Source organism: Oncorhynchus tshawytscha, linkage group LG03 (assembly GCF_018296145.1).
Source record: "Oncorhynchus tshawytscha isolate Ot180627B linkage group LG03, Otsh_v2.0, whole genome shotgun sequence".
In the NCBI taxonomy this organism is placed as follows: domain Eukaryota; kingdom Metazoa; phylum Chordata; class Actinopteri; order Salmoniformes; family Salmonidae; genus Oncorhynchus; species Oncorhynchus tshawytscha.
In genome coordinates, this window is record NC_056431.1 from 50,864,320 (window position 1) to 50,881,287 (window position 16,968).

Here is a 16,968-nt window from a genome sequence, read left to right on the forward strand (position 1 = left end):
AACCGAACATTAACTATAGGCTCAGTCAAGTTTTGGGAGTCGGACGGACCGCATAAATTGATCACTAAACGGAGACAGACGACGTTAGTGTCTTTTGTGGATTTTTTTTTTATTGCTTTCTTTCCATACTGTAACGGAATTGAAACACGCACAGGTTGAGTAATATATTAATGCTTTCTATTTTCAATTTGCCTGGATAGGCCTCTGTAGCGATCTATTATGTCCATAAGTTTACGAGTGCATGCAACAGCAAATGTATATCTCTGCCATGGGCTAAAACGGATCGCCATCTTCTCCAAGAAAGCGTTTACTTTAGCAACCATTTTCTTTCGCTTTGTATTAAGTTGTGCCATGCACTATATTCCTGTTTATAAATTGTGCTGTGTATTTGCGTGTACCTTTTATCTGAGTCTGCATATTTTAGTTTTCTAATCTCCGAGGTCGATCGGCTGTTTGTGATTTTATGAATGGAGAGGTCAGGTTTTTTCTCTGTTCCATACGGATCGAGTTTCACTTCATTGACAAAAACAAGGGTTCGGTGAAGAGGGGGTACTAGCGGTGTTTGGTAGGATGTTATTCATCTCCTATTAGCTGCAATTTGCTTTTATAAAATTGATTTTTTAGTAGGATGTTTTTTCAGTAACTATTTGAAATCAAAAGCGTTTTGATGTCATTCTAGTTTTTCTAGCTTTATAGTATAATTATCAAGTGATTTGTCTTGCTTATCTTGATTGCCGACAATGTCCCACTACCGAGTTTTGGCAGAGGTTGTATGATCGAAGGCGTGAATTCCATTTAAATTGTAGTTTTATTAGGCTATTATTCTAAATTGTGATCACGTATTTTGGAATAGATATGGGCCATTACCTAATGCTACTGTTTTCACAGCTTGTCAATATGTGCCTCATTGTGTACACTATTGGACTGGCACATTGTATGCATTAGTAAATGCATCTTTTCAATGGGTTGCTACTATATGTGTCTTTAATGATTGGCCAGCTATGCCTTTATTCGTCAGAATAAACGGGGGTTAAAGTCTAGTGACTGACTCCTATCACTCTTGAGGAGGTTTAGAGCGCGAGAAGTATCCGTGTGGAATGGAAGGACATGTAGGCAGGCTAATGTTACTGTTTTCTATTCCTGGACTTTATATATTTTTCACTGTAACGTGCTTTGCAATGCCCAGGGGACACGACAGCTGTGCTACATTTTTATATTTAAAGGGCAGTATCTACTACAAGTATTTTGCCCCAGAATGGTGGCATAGTAAAGAGCCGTTTCCATTGGACTTTATTTATAGACTGTTTTTATGTCTTATACTGTTCTTAACTGTCTCAAGTTGTTTTGGGGTTAAACACTGTACAGTGACACTCATCTGTGCTTCATACAACGCATGGTCACCCAGTGCAGTATCCTGAAATAGGTACAGGACTAAGACCCATCCTTAAGTTTTCCCAGCTCAGTCTTAGCTGATTATTATTGCAGTCTCCTAATCGCCTGCACAGATGGTTGGCTTTGCCTTATGTAAGAGTTACATAAGTCACACAACTACAGAGTGTATTTACATTGTGCATGCTCTTAACCAGCATGTTCACTTAAAAGCACGAGGGGTGGAGATTATTGTATAGGTGCTGATTATAGCTCGGTAGCAAGGTTTCAGCTTGCTTTCAGGTCTGTCAATATGAGTGAAGGATAAACTAGGTGACTCCCAGAGTACTCAAGAGTTTTGATCTAACCATGTTTCTATGTCTTGTCCACAGTTGAACAGCTAGTACATAAAGTGACCCTCACGCTATCGCTTTAAAGCGAATACCTTTTTCTGGGAACCTTTGGAGACCCAGATAACATGGACCGATTCTACGACCAGCAAGTCCCATTTATGGTCCCACCCAATGTAAGAATGCTCCTCATGTCTGGTATTCTTCATAGAATTACTAGAACGGTGAATGGTGATGCTGGTTCTACTTATTCTATTTCTATGGTTCTCTTTATCAATCCTAAGCATGGACATCATCATACGCTCCAATTCAATATCTACACATCCATACTACTTGGAATGCAGAATGTATTGGCCATGTATTATAAATGGTATTCTAATGTGGATATTGGAAGAGAGCCATAGATTTAGGCTTGTCAACTTTCCAGCTAGAAGTGGATTGGATGGGACGTGGCGTTCAGTCTCAATCATGAGTCACACCAGAGCCATTTACATACATAAATGGCTCTGAGTGACACAGACAGCACTAACATGTTGGTTGTGTTTTCATCATTGCAGCAGAAATCTCATGTGGAGGAACCATACAGCAGAACAGTCATCGACAACAGGAAAAGGAAGTTTGTAGACACAGAACTCGCCCAGGACACGGAAGGTAATTGGACAACTTAATTCCCCTTTGTGACCTTGTCATAGCATATCATCATTTTTTATTTAACCTCTGTTTCAGACCTGTTCCAAGACCTCAGCCAGTTACAGGAGATTTGGATTGCAGAAGGTGAGTTATCTTGTACGTATACCACAGAGTTGATACCGAATGCTTCCCTTTTCTGCTGAATTTATTTTGATGTATTCTGTTGCTCTCAGCATCACCTAACATCACTTGCCCTCTGGTAGACATTGGTTATGTTAATTAAAAACTGTCCATATCTGACGGCTTTGGCCAAGCAGTACAATTCCCCTTGAAGTAGCTGCCTTCTGTGCATGCAGAATAATAAGGCTACTATTTAGAAAATAAGGCTAAGTGTGAGATAATTAAACCACCCAAGACATTTGACCAATTGTTTCCAACAGATGGTTAAGATGCATCGAGCAATTGGGCAGATTACCGATTAACCAAAGCTGGTCACTTTAAATATTACGGTTTTCTTTCTGTGCCCTCAATTAGAGCAAAGTCCCATGAATGAGCAACTTTGCTGACTAGGATAAAGTAAAAATTGTTCTAGACTTATAACAATTCTTTAAACGCACCTTTTAATTGTTGTTATTCAATTTCTTATTAGACAGTTTCCCTCTTTGGGCTACAACACCAGTAATACAAAGGTGAATTCATTAGGGACTAGTCCATTGTTTTGAGATTGTGACAACTATAGTCCCTGTTTAAAGTGCCCAAGTAACGGCCAACTTAGCCCCCCCGCGGTGGGTTGAACAAAATACCTTTGGCTCTTTTTGAATCAAGACCCTAAGATGAGATTGACAGTTCTAATGTTGTTCACCGGGCAGGGGCCCAGTTAGTATCCACTTGTTTAACTCTCCTCTCTCTCCCTCCACAGCCCAGGTACCTGATGACGAACAGTTTGTCCCAGATTTCCAGTCTGATAGCTGTGAGTACCTGAGATGTATTATTTCTACCGGGCTGGTATGTGGGACCGGTGGGATCCAGCCAGAGCCCTGTGTCTTCTGGATCTAGGTATCCGTGCTGTTTTGAATCCCAGCCAACTTTGTCAAACGTTTGAGTATTCTGCAGACGTCAGAGACCGTGTCAAGTGCCCCCAAGCACACAATGTAGCTAGATCTGATCTTGGTTGCTGTGCTTGACAACCTAGGCCTGCAGGATTAAACTGCTTCACTGAACGAGCCATTTGCCCTCAAAGTTTTACTCAGTTTGCTCTTGAAGTCTTTACTCTGCTACATTGACTGGGTTCATCTTTAAGATAACAACCCCAGATAAGATATTGCTTGGCTTTTCTTTCTTGCTTTCATTCTGCCAGGTCCTGACTTCATTCTTTCCCTCAACCACCTTTCCTCTGGGAATAGACCCCCCCATTTTTGGGGGTGTTATCAGGTGATTGGCATGGGGCATCACATGAGCCAAGCTCATCTGATTTCACACTTTCATACACTCACACTCAGCTTCTGGAATGGGTCTACCCACCTCTATCCAAAAGACTGTCCAGTCTTTCTCCCACCTCTCCTAGAGTTTCTGTACAGCTCCACTTTCCCCCATTTGTCTGCAGTGTACAGAGCCTTTATATGGCAGCCAAGGGAAATATTTGAGTTATGTCCAATGGAGTGTATGTTACAGTTTGTTTTTGTCTGTGGCAGCAGAGACGGGACGTGGTTGCTCAGTCTTTGTTAGTGTATGGATCCTGATCTACATGGTAGCCTAGCATGTTCTAATGTATTGACCGCTAAGCTGAGATGTTGCACCATATTATTGAGGTTGATGCCGTCACATCACGTGTGTTTAGATAGTGAGGCCCATGCTAGGGTGTGTGTAGGAGACTGTAGAACGCCAGTTTGTTCACTGTGGTTTCTGCAGTATAGTTCTTGACATAGCTGTGCGTTTGTAAGTGTGCAGGATAATGTGTGTGCGTGCGTATGTGATTGGCAGCAACCCCTTTAGCCAGGCAGGGGGCCAGACTCTCACAGGCCCTCTATTCACCAGCTCCATGTGGCCCCTGCCGTGCCTGCAATCATCCGGCCGTCACATGGCAGCCAATGCGCTGCGCACACACATTCCTCCTGCATTGTACTGTACTGAGCCTTGCCCTCCCATCATCTCGACCCCTGTCTAGAAGTGGGGGGGGGGAAGTGCCCTAATCTCCCATTTTCTATCCATTATACAGTCTTTCTCTCCTGAAGCATTACTGCATGTTGCCCTGCTCTGTGCTTCTATAGCATGCATATACAGGGAGTTGGGCTCATGTGCCTATTGTTTCCCTCGCTTCTGTCCCTGGTCCATCAGACCCAGGTTTAGGGTGAGGCATCCAGCTCCTGACACTCCTCTCGCCCGGGTATCCAGTTTCACTACCCCATTATGTGGCGCCGGAAACGGGAGCCGATGTGAGACTGGAGATCTAGTGGGCTAATGGTTACAGTGAGGGGAGGAAAATCATTGAGTTACGGCCACACTGATTCATGGGTATTGACTGGGACTGCATCCCAAATGGCTCTATGGGCCCTGGATCAAAAGTAGTGCACTGAATAGGGTGCCATTTGAGACAAAGTCTGGGTCCTTAATGGAAATCAAAGGGGAGATTTTAGATGTCACGTGCAGACCGTGGTGATAGTATGATACTGATGGAGGTTTTATTTGGCTGACCCACATGAAAAAAATAGTTTACTTTTGAATACTACAGTTCTTACTAGAATATTATATAGTAAACTGTAGAATACTATACAACACATGTGTCCCTTGATCATTTTTAGTCCTTACTATAGAATGTTACAGTATATAATTTGCATATACCCCACCCATTCCCCTCCTTCATATTGCAGTTTGTGCCACCCATAAGTGAGAAACCTACATGCCTAGTATAAACCAAATAGTGTGTTCCCTACAGGTTATAGAAAGAGCAGAAGAGCTGTACTATCCATTCAGACCCCAGTCCTACATACTTACAGGTTATAGAAAGAGCAGAAGAGCTGTACTATCCATTCAGACCCCAGTCCTACCTACTTACAGGTTATAGAAAGAGCAGAAGAGCTGTACTATCCATTCAGACCCCAGTCCTACCTACTTACAGGTTATAGAAAGAGCAGAAGAGCTGTACTATCCATTCAGACCCCAGTCCTACATACTTACAGGTTATAGAAAGAGCAGAAGAGCTGTACTATCCATTCAGACCCCAGTCCTACCTACTTACAGGTTATGGAAATGTGCTCAGTAGGTTTTCTGAAGGAAAAATTCTCCACTTTATGTCAAAGATAATAAAACAAAAACACTACATTCCTTACTATAGTGAACTGTAAATACTACAGTTCACTTAATCTGCAAAAACACTACAGTGAATCTAATTTTTGTACCATAGTACTTTTTTATGTGGCGTCAGCTGTCGTTAACATGTGACAAATGGTTGAGGGGAGGAGACAAGACACTGTCCAATGTCCATACCATTGAAAATGATCAACGAGGATATTGAATAAGCACCGATTATCTTCACTGTTTATGGGTTGAATTAGCTATAGCAGTGTTTGATGTGTTGCCCCTCGTCCTCCTTCTCTCCTCAGTGATGTTTCATGGCCCCCCACAAACCAAGATTAAACGGGAACTGAGTCCTTCCAAAGAGCTTTCTCCTTGTAGCCAGGACAGGAATCTCATGCCGTACGGAGAGAAGTGCCTTTACAGCTACAGGTGTGGACCGTTTATATATATATATATATATATATCTATATCCTTTCACCACACCAACAAGACAAGTGGCCAGTATTATCACCATGCTGACCCAAGCCCTCTCTTTGTCTGTATCTCCTTCCCTCCACAGTGCCTATGAGAGGAAACCCAGTTTGGGCTACAAGCCATTGACCCCTCCCTCTACACCTGTGTCACTGTGCAGCTCTACCAACACCCCAGGGACACACCCACTCAGTGAGCAGACTCCTCCCCCTCAAATACCCAATCAGAACCAGGTGCTTGGGCCACATCCACTGCAGCACGCGCGGTCTGGCAACCAAGCAGTCGGCTCCGCCCACAGCCAGCAGAGTCCGCTCTCCCTCCACAGCCAGAGCCCGCCCTTCGCAGTGCCCTGCCCACCCTCACACCTCAGTCAGGATGGCACCTACAGCCCTGAGCACAGGTGAGTGGTCCTGTCATGCTGTGCTGCAACAACTCACTAGGGTTGAGTGGCAGGAACCCGGTTACTGAGATTTACTGCGCTTCACCGCCCAAAACCACTCCCCTTTTCCCAGGATAAATAACTGAAACCAGTCAATTATAATAAATGATTTATATGAACATCATGGTGTGAAATGGAACTGTTAAATTATATGCTATGTGTAAATCTGGCTTCCCTACTGCCTCTGCATAATGAATCAACGGTCAGGGTGGGGAAAGACAGCCCATCTCATTATGGAGCGCAGTTCGATGCATGTAGACTTATCAACTCATGGTAAATGTTTTTCTTGTGACAGGTAGGCCTACATTTGCTGCAGCATAGTCTATGCTACACTAATATAAAGACTGTCTAATTTACCCATCTCCATCTGGCTTTTGGGTCACATTTTGTAATTGTAAAGATATACTGTACCAGTCATAAGTTTGGACACATCATTCAATGGTTTTTCTTTATTTTTACTATTTTCTATGTTGTAGAATAATAGTGAAGACATTTAAACTATGAAATAACACACATGGAATCATGTGGTAACCAAAAGTGTTAAAGAAGTGTAACTATTTTAGATTCTTCAAAGTAGCCACCCAGCTTCACCTGGAATACTTTTCCAACAGCCTTGGAGTTCCCACATATGCTGAGCACTTGTTGGCTACTTTTCCTGCACTGTGCGGTCCAACTCATCCCAAACCGGACCTGTATATAGCCGCGCTGTTATGTAATCTTATTGTTACTGTTTATTTAGCAAATATTCGTAACTCTATTTCTTGGTTAAGGGCTTGTAAGTAAGCATTTCACAGTAAGATCTACACCTGTTGTATGTGGCGCATGTGATACAAAATTTGATTTGATATGCTTTTGAATGACACTTCTGGTTTTGTTGGGAAATACCAGGTTACCCTGGAGAAAAGTGATATATTGCCCCTGGTAAATATTCTGAATATGGAGATTAAACATCCAACATTGACCAAACGGTGAAGGACTCCTTCCATGTGTTTACTAACATGTAAACTAATGAGCGTGTGTGTGTATATCTCTACTCTGACTGCTCTAAATGTACACACCATCTTTATCTCAAGGAGACATGAGCTCACATGTTTCCATTGCCCTGTGAGATCCAACGTGCCTTGTAAACACCAAGCTCAGTGGAGAGTGTCAGGCCTTGTGACCTTTCACTAATGCTGCCTTTAGGGTTGGGGAAGTGCACTTATGATGTTGAGGAAGGGCCACGGGTGGCAGGTCACTGGTAGCGTGACAGGCTCCTCCTTTGGAGATTGTCTAAACCAGACCCCCGTGAGAATGACCCACGTCCCCTTACACACCACCTGTGACAGGACTCCTGGTCGGATGTGTTGGAACGCAGGGCATGTCATCACCAGCCAGTAATGTGGAACCAATGTGCAGCCAGAAGCCATTGGCCTTGTCTCTTGTGTCCAGGCCAATGAGCTCAGTCTAGAAAAGGGAGTCTTACTGTCACTGGAGAATCTTTTTATATCTGCTCGCTAGTGACACCGGCCCCCAACATCTCATTTACAGCGTGTATTCACTGGCTTGATTGCAATAAGTGAGCCAATTTGGCTCCTGAGTGGCTTGTGTGTCTTGGTCTAAAGCTGGATTCTCAAGTTCATCAACAGTTCAAAAGACTCACTCTCTTACACTTAAGTTTATCACCAACAGTTTTCATTCACTCTAAATCTGTTTTTAAGCAACAGTTTATCAATAACCATAAGTAGTTAATTGGAATATTTTAAACTTTCATTCAATCTCTGTTCAGTTTTTTTTCTATATCAACAGCTTTCATTAATAACCACCATCCAACCACCCTCCCATGTCTTCCTCCACCCCAGGTTCCAGAGGCAGATGTCGGAGCCGTGTCTCCCCTTCCCTCCCTCTGAGAGCCAGGCTCACCCCCAGTTCCTGGCCCAGCAGCAGGCCCCCAGCCACAGCACCCTGCCCAGGGATGGGAGGCCCCCCTACCACCGCCAGATGTCTGAGCCCCTGGTCCCTGGTCTACATGGCTTCAAGCAAGAGCTGCTGGACCCCCGCTACACCGAGGAGGGTGTCCCCTCCATGGGCTCTCAGGGTGCCTTCCACCCCATGGCCATCAAGCAGGAGCCCCGGGACTTCTGCTTTGACTCTGGTGAGTGGCTGGCTACCTCCAGGCTGCTCTGGATCGGTCTGACCCAAGGTGGCTTGGGTCATAAGTTGTAGCTGACCCACAGGGTTCTCGTCGGGTTGAGGGTGTGAGTCTTGACTTCAAATTATCTACCCTTCTCAAGTGTGCACTCAATGTATTAGGTTGGTGCAAGCACAAGCTTCCACCAGTCCTTTCCTTCCATAAAAGGACGTGCGTATTTAGGAAAGGAGGATGGGTAAGCCGGACACAACCTTGGGGCTCTCTGATTATGGTTGCTGTCCTGGGAGAGTTAGTTAAAACCCCTCTTGCCTTGCACAGCGCTGTATCAACACTCATAACACACATGACCGCGTGGCTCTTAACTCACACTGCTCTCTGACCCTCAGGCCAGTAAACATGAATCTCTGAGCCCGGCTTAAGGCTCTGCCAACAGGTAAATAGGTCCGTCATCCCGGCCAGGTTCAAGGAAACCTACTTCACTAGTATAGGGCTACCTAGGATAGATTTGGGCCACTACGCTGTGTTTACAGAGGGAGCTAGTATGCAAGTATGAACTTTACTACCATTACATTGAAATTAATTCAATATGCAGACTGACTTGCCAGATGCAGTTGTCTCCCATCCCAAAAGTCTTAGCTACACAATCCAACACAAGTTACCTATAGGTAAGGTGGCAATATAAGAACAGTTGTGTACCCCCCCCACCACCAAAGCACCCCGGCTGTTGTCCCTCTTCTGCCACCAGTGCCCACCTCTCCTTCCTTCCCTCTGTCCCTCTCCCCAGGCCAGCTTTGCACTGCCCCCCTCATTCTCCCTTTCAGCTTTGATTGAGAGGCCAGTGACGTAATGCTAAGCTTCTTACAGCCTATAAATACGTACATCAACATAAAGGCTCACTGGCCCAGCCTCTGTCTCCCTCTCCCTCTGGATGGATTTGTGTATATGGGCATAGCACATACTTAAACAGGTGCTGAGCTAATAAAGAATACTAGTAAAAAACAAGAAGGCCCGTACACTGTTAAAGCTCCCAATTCACTGCTTTTGACAATGATCCAAAACGGCTCTTCAGGTCAAAACCGAGTCTACATCCCAAAATATACACATTTCACCTGACGTAACCATTAGGGACATGACACATGGTGGGTGAAAAAACAAATGGATAAGCCACCAGGGAGACCTATTGTGACCTCCATTGCCTGAAAATATTCCTGCTTTTGTAGAGTTTTTAATTTAATTTTTTTTATTTTTAAAATTAGTTATTTTTAAATTTTGATTGAGGGAGGGGTGTGTCTAGCATGGACCTATACAGGAATTCCCAGTTATGTGGAGACAGCTTCTCCCCCAATACCCCTAAAAAAGAGCCTCCCCATCAGCCAATAGTCGCATACGCAGGATTTGTAGTACAGTGACCATGACAAACAAGCCGACCATCTGGATGAGCGTTTCAGACAGCGGGGTTACCCAGAGGAATGGCTGCACGACGCAAGGGAACATTATGAAAATATGATCCAGGATGACAGCCTCACACCCAAACCTCTCCGCCCTTCAGTACTCCCCACTTGGTAAACAGTTTGACCACATCATTAAAATACACTGGCACATCGAGCACTGATCCACAACTGGAAAAGATGTTTAAAGAGCCCCTGCGGGTCGTCTTCAGACACCCCCATTTGACTGATGTTGAGGGCGCGAGGTCTTCCACCAGCGCTAAGTAGTACCTTTTCTAGACCATGTGCCAGACAGTAACTATAGAGGTGGCGGATGTACCCAGTGTAACTTTACCAACAAATGCACAATCGCCCTATTACGGGCAAGGCTATTAAGATTAAGGGCATCATTACGTGTTCTACAAATATACCTGATCAGATATATCTATGGTCTATGCTATGTAGGAAAACTAGAATAGCAGAACACAGGAGTAATATCGGGAGTCATGACCTTGAGGAACCCTGTGGCTGCGTATATCATGGAGGCTTGTCACATTAGCTCTCTGAGACACATTGGTATCGAACATGTTAAGACTCCTAGGGGGAATACTGATAACCAATCATTGAGAAGAGAATTTTATTGCATTCACTGTGTACCATGTCTCCTAGAGGTCTGAACCAAGAGTTAGCTATCAGACTATTTCTTACATGAATATCATTTGATTTGTGTTGCCTTCCAAGTCACCTACTTGGGCATTTTGTAAATGATATATTTATTTTTCTGGACCTACATGTCCCCATCTCATTGATCTCAATATATGGGCATAGCCACCATCATAGGGCTCTCCTGGTTGGGACAACTCACCAGGTAATGGATGTCTGAAATTGCACCGTATTCCCAATCTAGTGCATTACTTCTGTGTTATGGTCAACATTTGTGCTATATATATATATATATATATGAGAATCGGTGCCATCTAAGACAACCAATGTGTTGCAATTGGATAGAGCATATTATGCTGTAACAGGCTCAACTTGCGTTGACAGTACTAGATTAAACGTTTTGTAGAAATGGACACTGAAGTGTAAAAGATCTGCTCCTCAGCAGAGGACAGTAAATGTAGGGTGGGTGGGGACACTTCACTTCTGCCACAGTGACACAGAAGTTAAAGGGGGCGGGGCTTGATCCCATGGGCGACAGAGGCGTAACTTGATTGTTGTGATTTAATATCTGAAAGCCCAACCCGTTCTAATACCGATGGGTAATCCTATTTGGGGGCTCAGTGGACATGCGAGGCCTGTTGCGCGCTGCATAGTGTGCTCTGATCGGGGCTTAGCCCGCTCCAACAGATGTGGTGGGATAGCTAGTGGACATTTCCAGCCCAGCTGTTTTGCTGCTAGGTCAAAGCCAGTTGTGTAAGAGGAGGAAGTGCTGCAGCAGCAGGTAGAAAACAGTAGGAAATCTTTTTGTTCCACACTGTTCATCCTCATGTCACCAACCATGTGAATGGGTGGGACCACAAATGCAACTTGAATAGTTTGTGCCACAATTCGAACAGAAACCGAACATATCCCAGTGACACACATACAGTAAATGGATACTGCTTGTATGTATGAGCTCCCTTTACTAGTAAATATGTACAATCTCTCTTTACTAGCAGCGGCCAAATATACTCATGGCAGAGGTTTTTGTGTTTAGAGTGAGAATGGAAAGAGGCAGTCAGTGTAACCTGTTCTCCCCTCCCTCTGTTACAGAAGTGCCTATCTGTCAGTCTACATTTGGAAGAGCAGGGACCTTCTACCAAAATAACCATGAAAGTAAGTTATTGTAACCGTTTTCCCGTCTTAGCAGAGGAGGGTTTCAACTTTATTTGACATGTGAAAGAAGCATTGTAAATCGTATTTATTTGAGCTCTTGCAATAAAAACATTACTAGGAAGGTGTGTGTGTGTGAATAGCAGCTAATAAAACAAGGGAAACTCTCAAAGCCATGGTAGCTGTTGACCCTGTTGGGACATATTTCCCTGTTAAAGTGCTACATGGTTGGGGAATAGGGCAGGCCGGATGGTAGAGCTCAACATTAGAATGACGTCTCTCGGGATATTGCATCTATCAACGAGTCCTGTTTAGGTTTTCACTATGTGAGCATTTCAACACAGCTCCGCAGCACTGCATGATATTAGCTCAACAGAATTGTCCACTTTTGGGAGGCTGCCCGGCTATATTGCTTTGTGAGCAGTTTAGTCCCCCTAGAACATTAGTAGCTGGCCTCCACAGCAAAATGGAGGCCGCATTCCCACGCCCTAGCTAATGTCTCTCTTTCTCATATTACAGGTTTCTCCTTCAGAGAGCTTCACCTGTACTATGACGATACCTGTGTGGTTCCTGACAGACTTGAAGGTAAAACATATATACTTTCATACCCTTGGATCATGTCCCCTGGGGGGGGGCTTTACACGCAGCACAGGGAGGACTCCCTCAAATGCTACCAGCAGTGGAACAAAGGACAGGATTATTAGGATGTCCGTTGCATCACTGACTAAAGAAGGAGAAGAACTGTAGAAAGTCTCCTTTGAGCAGCTGAGATGGCAGGCAGATGTAAAATGAGCAGCCTGCTCCACTTCACTGTCTCACCACCCTGTAGCTGACTGTGGTGGAGTACAGTTCTCACAGATACAGCTCTTTCTGTTTCTCGCTCTCTTCCCCCTCTTCACAGGGAAGGTCAAGCAGGAGCCCTCTGTGTACCGTGACTGCCCTCCATATCAGCGTCGCGGCTCTCTGCAGCTCTGGCAGTTCCTGGTCACCCTATTGGACGACCCGGCCAACGGTCACTTCATCGCCTGGACAGGCCGGGGCATGGAGTTCAAACTCATAGAGCCTGAAGAGGTCCGTTGGGAGATGTTTTGTTTAAATCAGGGTTTTATTGTACTGTTACATTGATAAACATGGGCGATTTGGCGAATTTTTTTTTTGAGCTAATCTTCAACAATGACTTAAGAGGTCAGGTCTGTGCCCTGGTCCTAATAATAGTTCAGACTATTGAAAGCTAGCTACTCAACGTTTAAAAAAATAAAATGTATATATATTTTTTAAGATGTTCAGTATTTTCTGTCTCGTCTCTTCAGGTGGCTCGCCGCTGGGGCATCCAGAAGAACAGGCCAGCCATGAACTATGACAAGCTGAGTCGTTCTCTGCGATACTACTACGAGAAGGGCATCATGCAGAAGGTAAAGGCAGGTTCACCCTTTCTATCCTTCCCCATTTCTACTTAGCAACAGCATTAAGCTGCCTTCGGAGCAAGCTAGCTATTGGCTTACTTGAATAAACCTTGGGGGATGATGCTGCAGTTCCGCAGTGTCTAACCATAGTTGCATATAATGTTTTGTGTTTTATTTAATTCTGTGGGTCAAACTAACTTGTTATCCTCTGATTGGTCTATTGCAGGTTGCTGGTGAGAGGTACGTGTACAAGTTTGTGTGTGACCCTGAGGCCCTGTTCTCCATGGCCTTCCCTGACAACCAAAGGCCCAACCTGAAGGCCGACCCAGACAGTCTGCCCTGCGGTCAGGTGGACGACGATACCCTACCTCTCACCCACTATGACAAGAACACCCCTTACCTGGGGGATTCTGGGGAGCAGTGTGTAGGAGGCCTACCCTTCCCTGACGGCTACGGCTACTGACACGCACTTCCCCTACTACTAAACCCGACCCAGAGATCAAACGGCTGAGGCTGAGCAAGAAACTATCAAACCCGAAACCTTCCTCTCCTCTTACCGCTAAATTACTCCTCCAATCTTACAGATTAATTTAACCCTCCCTCCCCCTGAAAACGACTGTGGAGAAACCTGCACCAACCACCATCTCTGGCATCATCTACTGTACCGGGGGGGGGGGCATGGAAGTGTGGAATGGACTCCAGTGGTTCCGCCAACTTAAGGCGAGGTGGTGTTGTTGCAATGGAGACCAAGAGGACTTGATGGCGGGCCAGGGGCTGCATTATGATGACAACATGCCGGAGGACAGTCTGATCGGTCTCTCTGCGCAGACTGCAAGAATTGTACCAATTCTGATTGACAATCTGCTTTTTCTAAAAGAGTATAATAAGTATAAGTTAATTCTGACAAAATATATAAATGCAGCACTATTCTATAGTTGCCTTTTTCGTCCCCCATAATTATATATTTTCTGCCACATATGAACAATAAGATCTGTGTAAGCAAGGACTTTAATTTGCAAAAAAACTCAACCTACAGACATATTTGTTTCTGTAGGCTTAAACGTTAGTGTAGAAATGTCTTCGTATGCTGGCTTTTCTACAGTTGGTTAAAGATCTAGACCTAGTAGTGCTCTAACCCACTGGGACATTCTATGGTTTCAGATTAGATGGATGGATTCCTCCAACCAGAGGCCTGATTTTTATCCAGTAATTATTTAGTGTTTGTTCTGTTCTGCTGGGTTAACTGTGAGTGCCCTACTAGCGTAAAACTCCAGGCTCTGAGCTGTGGCTACATCTGAAACGACACTATTCCATATATATATATATATATATATATATAGAGCACTACTTTACAAAGCCCACCAGTCTATGGTCAAAAGAATTGCAGTATAAAGGAAATGGGGTGAATGTTGGATGCGGACTCGGGGCGACCAGATATTCTCCTTTATAATGACACTCCACACCATTTTTCTTTTCATAAACTCACTCCTTCTATTGCCTCAGTTGTAACTGACTGACTAATTAGCACTCCACCCCTTAAATAAAAACTAGGCACTGCAGGAATCCTTTTTCTTTTCCAAAAGGGACACCTCAGTCAATTTTTCCTAGAGATTTTGAATTTATACATGCCTAAAGTTATTAAAGGTGATATCTTATTTTTATTTTATTGGGTGCTTGACGTTTCCTCAGCATTGAGTGTACTATATTTCTCAGATGCACTAGGATGGCATTGTTCAGGACTTTGCATGCGAAGGGGTGAAATTCTACACCGTTTCCTGGACTCCTTTCTGCCAATCACAGGTTGTCAACAAGAGACCTCTGCTTCTCTTTGCATGACGGTGTATTCAAACAAATAAACTGTCCACTAACATATCGCTTTACTCTACTCTGGACAAAGAAGCAGATTGTGAAACTTCTCTGCATTTTGTTCATGTTTTGTTTCTTAAATGGGGAAAAATAAACTTATATAAATATATATTTTTGCTAAGTCTGCAACTGTTTTGATTTTATTGTATAAGACTGTATAGTTCTGCCTATAACAACATATGCATCTTAAAAAAATATCAGGATCCCTGTGACTCGACTATTACTGCAGACAGTTTGCTTTAGAGGCCGTTTTTGGTGAATGAAAGGATGAAGAACAAGCATATTGTCTTATTTATAAAGGGTAGTATGGCTGGGGTTCATACAGTGTGTCTGCATTCCAAATGACACCCTACTACCTATACAGTGAACTACTTTTTGACCAGAGCCCTATTGTCCCTGGTCAAAAGTAGTTTACAAAGCATTAAGAACACCTATTGAGTTTGGCCCCCTCCACAAGGTGTCAAGTGTTCCACAGAGATGCTGTCCCATGTTGACTCCAAAGCTTCCCACAGTTGTCTGGATGTCCTTTGGGTGGTGAACCATTCTTGATACACATGGGAAACTGTGAAAAATAACTAACGCTGCAGTTGACAAACCGGTGCGCCTGGCACCTACTATACCCAGTTCGAAGGCACTTCAATATTTTGTCTTGCCCATTCACCCACTGAATGGCACATACACAATCCATGTCTCAATTGTTTAAAAAGGTTAAAGGATTTTTTTTTTTTTTTACTGGGGCAGCAGGTAGCCTATTGGTTTGAGCGTTGGACTTAACCGAAAGGTTGCTAGATCGAATCCCCGAGCTGACAAGGTAAAAACCTGTCGTTCTGCCCCTGAACAAGGCAGTTAACACACTGTTCCTAGGCTGTCATTGAAAATAAGAATTTGCTCTTAACTGACTTGCTTAGTTAAAAAGGTTAACAATAAATCTACACTGATTTGAAGTGGATTTAACAAGTGATCTCAATAAGCAATCATAGCTTTCACCTGGTCAGTCTGTCACGAGGTATTCATAACATTTTGGACATTCAGTGTAGTGAATAGGGTGTCATTTCAGATGAGATGTGTGTATCTACCTAGTCTTTTCCCTGACCAAGGGTTGTCTGCACTTGTATAGGCTTCACCTTCTCTCCCTCTTCACAATGTGTACCTTACACTGAGTTTATAATGATCTGTACTGGGTACAATAAAATGTCCTTTCTGCTTCACTTCCTGTGGTCTGGTCTGTTGTGTCCTCATTCCCTTTCCTGTTACCAGAGGCATCATGCCTATAGGGGGACAGGGGCATGTGGCCCCTCAGATTTGTCCTGTAAATACATTTTTTTTACGCTATCAAGTTAGATTTACTAGCTTGTCTTACTATCTTAGCTGCCATGCCTGCTGGCAAGGTTGGTAGACCTTTGAAAATCAAGCAATAACAATGTACTGAATAAGACACCTTCCTTTCAATCTTTTATCCAGATTTTAGCAGATAAGCATATTTTGTTTCTTCAAAAGAACCACCAGTCAGGAGGATAGACTGAAGAGATGCTTAGATGTGCAGCAAATATGTATTACATAGAATTAAGCATAATGATTATGGCTCTAAATGGACAGGCGGTGTAGTCACCCCCCCGCATACTTTGTGCCCTCTCAGATTGTTGGGGTGCATGATGCCCCTGCCTGTTCCCTCTCATCACTTACAGACTGCATACCAAATGGCCCCCTACTTCCTATATAGTGCACTACTTTTTCCTGACAGTCTGAATATCAAATGGCCCCCTACTTCCTATAT

At 43.9% G+C, this 16,968-nt stretch overlaps 1 protein-coding gene across 5 annotated transcripts; it reads left to right on the top strand.

Moving 5' to 3' along the window:
- Positions 1 to 15,303, top strand: LOC112238387 (ETS translocation variant 5). 5 transcript variants are annotated; one of them, XM_024406972.2, is made up of 13 exons: positions 1 to 154; positions 1,761 to 1,894; positions 2,276 to 2,369; positions 2,445 to 2,504; positions 3,268 to 3,318; positions 5,948 to 6,071; positions 6,202 to 6,513; positions 8,394 to 8,686; positions 11,866 to 11,928; positions 12,445 to 12,510; positions 12,827 to 12,996; positions 13,236 to 13,343; positions 13,555 to 15,303. In XM_024406972.2, exons 2-13 carry the CDS (start codon positions 1,847 to 1,849, stop codon positions 13,789 to 13,791), a joined length of 1,626 nt encoding a protein of 541 aa, XP_024262740.1. In that variant the 5' UTR covers positions 1 to 154; positions 1,761 to 1,846; the 3' UTR covers positions 13,792 to 15,303. The 5 variants fall into 5 exon arrangements, with proteins under 5 accessions (XP_024262740.1, XP_024262753.1, XP_024262758.1 ...); XM_024406985.2 differs by having other exon boundaries at positions 13,236 to 13,337; XM_024406990.2 differs by having other exon boundaries at positions 2,445 to 2,492.
- Positions 15,304 to 16,968: the final 1,665 nt, after the last annotated feature.